The sequence below is a fragment of the Arachis hypogaea genome, chromosome 8 (assembly GCF_003086295.3).
Source record: "Arachis hypogaea cultivar Tifrunner chromosome 8, arahy.Tifrunner.gnm2.J5K5, whole genome shotgun sequence".
Taxonomy (NCBI): Eukaryota; Viridiplantae; Streptophyta; class Magnoliopsida; order Fabales; family Fabaceae; genus Arachis; species Arachis hypogaea.
In genome coordinates, this window is record NC_092043.1 from 35,423,685 (window position 1) to 35,430,008 (window position 6,324).

At 34.6% G+C, this 6,324-nt stretch overlaps 1 protein-coding gene across 2 annotated transcripts; it reads left to right on the plus strand.

Annotated features, from left to right (window-relative positions):
* Positions 1 to 1,152: 1,152 nt before the first annotated feature.
* Positions 1,153 to 5,224, plus strand: LOC112707212 (probable serine/threonine-protein kinase PBL23). 2 transcript variants are annotated; one of them, XM_025758867.3, is made up of 7 exons: positions 1,153 to 1,633; positions 2,349 to 2,593; positions 2,790 to 2,925; positions 3,416 to 3,674; positions 3,785 to 3,917; positions 4,199 to 4,406; positions 4,975 to 5,224. In XM_025758867.3, exons 1-7 carry the CDS (start codon positions 1,480 to 1,482, stop codon positions 4,986 to 4,988), a joined length of 1,149 nt encoding a protein of 382 aa, XP_025614652.1. In that variant the 5' UTR covers positions 1,153 to 1,479; the 3' UTR covers positions 4,989 to 5,224. The 2 variants fall into 2 exon arrangements, with proteins under 2 accessions (XP_025614652.1, XP_025614651.1); XM_025758866.3 differs by lacking the exon at positions 4,975 to 5,224 and having other exon boundaries at positions 1,168 to 1,633; positions 4,199 to 4,642.
* Positions 5,225 to 6,324: the final 1,100 nt, after the last annotated feature.

The following is a 6,324-nucleotide window of genomic DNA, read 5'->3' on the forward strand; positions in this document are numbered from 1 at the left end:
CCCCCAACGTATGTCAGTATGCCATCATCACCCTTTTCAAATTTTTCTCTGTGACTAATGACTAACGTAATGTGGATAGTTGCCATCTGCAAACAGACACACCCTAATTCACAACCAAATCATAGCAAACACAAACACACCCTAATAAAAACCCCGTTCCCACAACCATGCACAGAAAACAAGAAAACCATGACATAGAGATCAACGGTTACTACTTACCTATGGATGACAGCACGCAACTCCATCCGCTGAAACGATCCACACCAACAAGCACCCTCTCTTCAATACGGAGATTATCGTCGCCCGGGAGGTTTTCTTTAAGTGTAGAAGATGAACAGTTTCTTCCTAGGGCTCTACCCTTTGTTTTCTGAAACGCGCGAAGATGGAAAACCTTTGCTAACGGTTCATTTCTAATTTTCCTTTTTTTTCAAAAAAAATTCAAAATCAAATTATTTTTTTAACTAATGGTAATTATAATATCCACGTGTGCAGCCCCTCAAACCATGTCACGCCGTGAAGTGCCACGTAGGAAGTGTTACTAACGGAGTCAACGCCGAAATATGGATTGGTTAGTTTCGTCCCACGAAACTCATCATTAATGGTTATATTCGGTAGTTTCCTTCTCTTTTAGGTAGATTTGTCAGCGTTTTCAACTTCTATAGGTGAAATGGCAGTTTACTCAATTTTGTCATAATTAAAATATCATGAATATCTTGGCTATAATTTTTCTAAGACTTAGTTTAGTAAAGTTTTTAATTTTACAAAAGTAGTTTATAAAAATTAGTTTTAAAAAATTAATTTTTTAAAAATTATAATATCTGTGTTTTGGTAAATAAATTAAAAATAATTTTTAATAAGTATAAACAATAACAATTGTATTTGGTAAAATAATTTTTAAAATTTAAAAATATTATAATAGACATTAATACAATAATTAAATAGAATATTAATTAACATACAATTTTATATTAAATTTTTTAATTTTAATAAATACAAATTAATTTTAAAAAAAATTTCTTTAAATATTTTTAAAAGTATCTCTAACTTTTAAAAACAGTAAATATAAACACATAAACTTTTTATTTATTAAACACAAAATAAAATATTTATGTTTTTAAAAAACACAAAAACTTCTTTTTGAAAAATTTTACTAGGCTAAGTCGCCAGAAAACAATCTTTCTAAAATAGGGGTCTATTCTAACTTGAAAACAGAAATAGTACGTAAGATTTTAAATTTCAATAGATATTGGTACTAAAGTGCAAATGAAAATTAATTCACAGTACTACACTACTTCGGTACTTCCAGTCTACGCGCCACAAAACAAAAAAGGTTGAGAGAGAAAGAATGAGCGAGTGAGGGAACTGATCAGTGTCTTCGAACTTCGAAGCTGTAAATTTTTTATTTTTCTTCTTCTTCTTCTTCTTCTGGATTCTAGCATTATGCTTTAGCCTTTCTTTTTTACTGAAAGTAAAAGGAAAATGGATGATGATGATGGGTACAGACGGAAGGCGAAGATCGCAGTGGTGGCTATGGTGGTTCTGGCTTCTATAGCAGTCTTTGCTCTCTTTGTTGCATTTGCTTACTACTGCTACATTCGCCGCAAGGTCTCCATGCGCCGCCAGGCCCAAAAAGGTTCCTTTTTTTTTTCAAAACTAAAAATGTCATTTTGATGTTCATGCCCGCATGATTGCTTGTTTTTGATTGATGAGAAAATGTAAGGAAGTGGAGAGCGGAAGTTCCACTTTTACCCTCGCGAAGAGAGTGTGGCTGAAAAGCTACAGACCACTGGCGCCATTTATGTGGGACTAGAGTCTTTTTTTTGTGGTTCCTTTTTCTTATTGTTTAAGCCCTTTTATGTGTTCTGCATTTTCCCCTCTTGGATTTGGTAGTTGTGAAAATATTAGCGAGAAAATATAGTACTTGGTCCAGAAAAAATAGTAAAAATATATTTTTTACCACCAAAAATTGTAAATTTTTTACTTCTTTCAGTTGGGGTTTTTCTTTTTAGATTCCAACATAACTCGGGTCATTCATCATAAAACTATGAAAAGAAAAAATGTGAAATTTGAACTTGCTGAGGAAATACAAAGACAGTAGAACTATATCAGTTAGGAAAAAATGGAAATGAAAAAAAATTGATGAATAGAACTGTGTTTCCTATGCACTTTGTTTTAGTGAATGATGATTACATATCACTCCATGTCTCAATAACATAAGTAGGCTTTTTTTTTTCATTTGCATCTTTTGGGTGTTCACTATTTAACTTTCTTTTAATTTTTCTTCTCCTACCTTACACGAGCAAAATGATGGCCCGCTTAATGATAGATTGTGCTTGGTTCTTAATCAGCTGAAGATGCTAACCTTTATGAGAAAAGTGACTTTGCAAATTTGCAAGTTGTTGCTGAGAAGGGACTTAAGGTGTTCACATTCAAGCAGCTACATTCTGCAACAGGTGGCTTTAGCAAGTCCAATGTGATTGGCCATGGTGGTTTTGGCCTTGTTTACCGCGGAGTGCTTAGTGATGGCAGGAAAGCTGCCATTAAATTCATGGATCAGGCTGGAAAGCAGGGGGAAGAAGAATTTAAAGTAGAGGTTCGTTCCGTCTTTGAAAATTATCATTATGGTCCTGTCACTTTTCATAAGTCCATACTTGGTTTCACTAATAATCAAAACTGCCATATTTGTAAATTATGGATCATCATCTTTTTGGAAATTAATTAGATAGCAATCAATGTCTTGGATTCCTTTTGGACATGAATTAATTCTGTCGATTACATTCTCTCTTTAGGTGGAGTTGCTTAGCCGGTTGCATTCTCCGTATTTGCTGGCATTGCTTGGGTACTGCTCTGATAATAATCATAAACTTCTGGTATATGAGTTCATGGCGAATGGTGGTCTGCAGGAACATCTTTATCCTGTCAGCAGTAAGTAACGAAATAAATTTTGATTTTCTTTGCCAGCACTAAGTAGTTAACTTATATCTACTACAAATTTAAGGTTATTGGATTGCAACATTTCGGATCCGAGTTAAATTGATGTAATTTATTGATCGAAATCAGTCCAACTAGCAAGGGCCCTGATTCCATGATTACATTGATAATGTTATAAACGGATTCCTCAAAGTGATATCTCTATTCTGATCTGTTCAATTTTTACTTAATAAAATTCACTTTTGTCCCTTTCTTTTCTGAAACTTCTATCTTTCCCCTTCTTAGAATGTACTTTCTTCCCTTAAAAAAAGTTTAAGATTAATTGATTCCCCCTAGATCCTGTTTTATGCATATTACACAATCTGGCCAGTGAAAATTATCAAGTGACGAGTGTTAGCTCAATTCTTTCCACCTTAAGCTGCTGTAATTATTCAATTTGTTTCTTCCTTGAAATAGAACAATCATTGATTTTGGTTTCTTGTAGATTCTAATGTTATGCCTGTGCAATTGGATTGGGAAACTCGATTAAGCATAGCACTTGAAGCTGCTAAGGGCTTGGAATATCTTCATGAACATGTCAGTCCCCCAGTGATTCACAGAGATTTCAAGAGCAGCAATATCCTCTTGGACAAAAAATTCCATGCAAAAGTTTCTGATTTTGGATTGGCCAAGCTTGGACCTGATAGAGCCGGTGGACATGTTTCAACTCGTGTTTTAGGCACCCAAGGATATGTTGCTCCCGAGTAGGGATCAAAACTTCTAATTTGCTACTGAATTGTTCTTTTTTATCCTCTTAGTTTAATCTACATATTTAATCTATTATTACATGTTTATGGAATATTTGGTTTTGCAGATATGCACTAACAGGGCATTTAACAACAAAATCAGATGTGTACAGTTATGGTGTTGTACTTTTGGAGCTGCTTACTGGCCGCGTGCCTGTCGATATGAAGAGACCTCCAGGAGAAGGCGTTCTTGTTTCTTGGGTATGATTATTAGTTCCTTTTTGCTTATCCATCAAGTTGTCTTGATTTTGTAGCATTAACTGAAATTTGTTCCATGGATTGGTTCTCCAGTATATCATAGTATGTCACTTTTGAAAATTTTGTACCTTCGTAACTCAACGTATCTGGATACACTCAGAACAATTAGTTAATGAATTAACTAAATTTTTGAAGTGGCCGATATTACGGAGCGGAGGGAGTAGTACTCTAGTGAGCTTTTATATTTCAGTACTAACAAACATGCATGTTCAATTTGCCTTTAGGCTTTACCCCTTTTAACCGATAGAGAAAAGGTTGTGAAGATTATGGATCCTGCATTGGAAGGACAGTACTCAATGAAAGAAGTGATCCAGGTAGCAGCAATTGCTGCAATGTGTGTGCAACCGGAAGCAGATTACCGGCCGCTGATGGCGGATGTGGTGCAGTCATTGGTTCCTCTGGTTAAGACTCAGAGGTCCACCTCAAGGGTAGGTACGTGCTCTAGTTTCCATTCTCCTAAGTTGTCCCCTGGCTCAATATCCTGTTAATGCAAATATGTAATGTAATGTAACCAAAATTTTAGATGAAGTTATTATAAGTTTATAACTGCATGCTTAACAAGCCTAGATAGATTTGTGTATGCATGGTATTGTGTAACTTTGTATTAACCTAAGGATAACTTTTGAAGAAAGAAAGAATGTGGCTCTAATGTTTAATTATCGGTTAAAGCTGAAAGAGTTGACACATGGTTAAACTTTTACAACGTATTCTTTTGTGTATTTAACCTCAGTATCTCACTGCTATTAAACTTCCAGTTCTATGTATTGTAATCTATCAAAGTATGATTTTCAGTTTTCAATGATGGGCATATTAAATTATTAACTGAGAAACCTTGACACGCGATTTGAATAATATTGAAAAATTAATATCCTCTAAATGAAGAAAGGGAGGAATTATCTAGTTTTAGATTTAACCATAAACAATGGGTACTATTTTTTAAAAGAAAATGTTCAGGGAATCAATTTTTAGATTTTTTAACCCTCGGTTTTTGGATGTTTAGAATTTAGGGTTTAGGATTTAGAGTGATGGACGGCAGCGGTCGCTGGAGGGTGACGGTCGGCAGCGGATGGCCGGTGGCAAAAGGTGAACTTGTATTAAGAACGGTGTTGAGAGAAAGGAGAAAGATAAGATAGGAAATTGTGAATATAAAATAACATTAATTTTGTATTATTCTAGTGAGATTATTTTTTACCACTTGTAACAGAGCCTTCAACTTCAAATCCCCAAATGCATTGGAATTTAGTACCTAATCATCTCAATGTGTTTTCTATTTTTCTAGAAAATTAAATCACTCATTGATCATTATAAGATGTTCTTGAAAGTTCTGAAAAAAAAAATTGAAGTTCCAATCAATCTGTGCGTATTCTATTTTAATTTTAGTTTATCATCACAATGCTGACTCAATTCAATATGATTCAACATATCTTAAGCTAGAAGTACCTTCATGGCTAGTTCCTCTTCGAAGAAAAGATTCAAGAACAGCAAGCCATATTGCAGCCATTACACCATTATATGACATTTCCAGTTTCCACTCTCAAAATTAGGGGTGTCATCGGCTCGGTTCGGTTCGGTTTTGGACTGAAAACCAACCGAACCGACCTGATCGGTTCTTCAAAGAGGCCAACCGTTCGGTTGGCTGCAGTTTGAGCAACCGAACCGAACCGAACCGAACCAATAGCGGTTTGGTTCGGTCGGTTTTTTCGGTTTTTTTACACCTACTTATCTGAATTTAAAATGCCATAAAATAAAATTTAAAACCTTCAATAAACTAGAAAAACAAGAATTTATCACATCCAAATCCAATACAAATTCAACTTAATTAAACATAAAACAAAGACAATTAAAAATGTCTAGCAAAACAACAAGGTTAAAGGGTAAATGTGTAAAAACAAGGTTTCTTAACCAATATTTCGGTTCGGTTCGGTTTTTACTGAGCCAACCGAAAACCGAACTGAACCGATCGGTTTAATTCGAAAAAACAAAAAAACTGATTTTTTCGGTTTTTCTTTCGGTTGTTGTAAATTTCGGTTCGGTTTTGCGGTAAAATTCGGTCCGGTTCGGTAACTTACACCCCTACTCAAAATCATAGTTGTTAAAATCAGATCGGATTATCAACTGAAAAACCAGTCAAATTCTAAATCAGTTGAAAAACCAGTCAAATTCTAAATCAGTTCAATTCAGTATTCTGACCATCAATAACAAAATCTTGTCCCATAGTCTTATTAGGTGGGGTTGACTATATGGATCAAATGACGTCATTGAGTTCTATTATGTATCATATTTACAGAGAGACTATTTATACTTTATATGTAGATCTTGTTTGACCACCTCATGAATGGTTTTCCTAGGT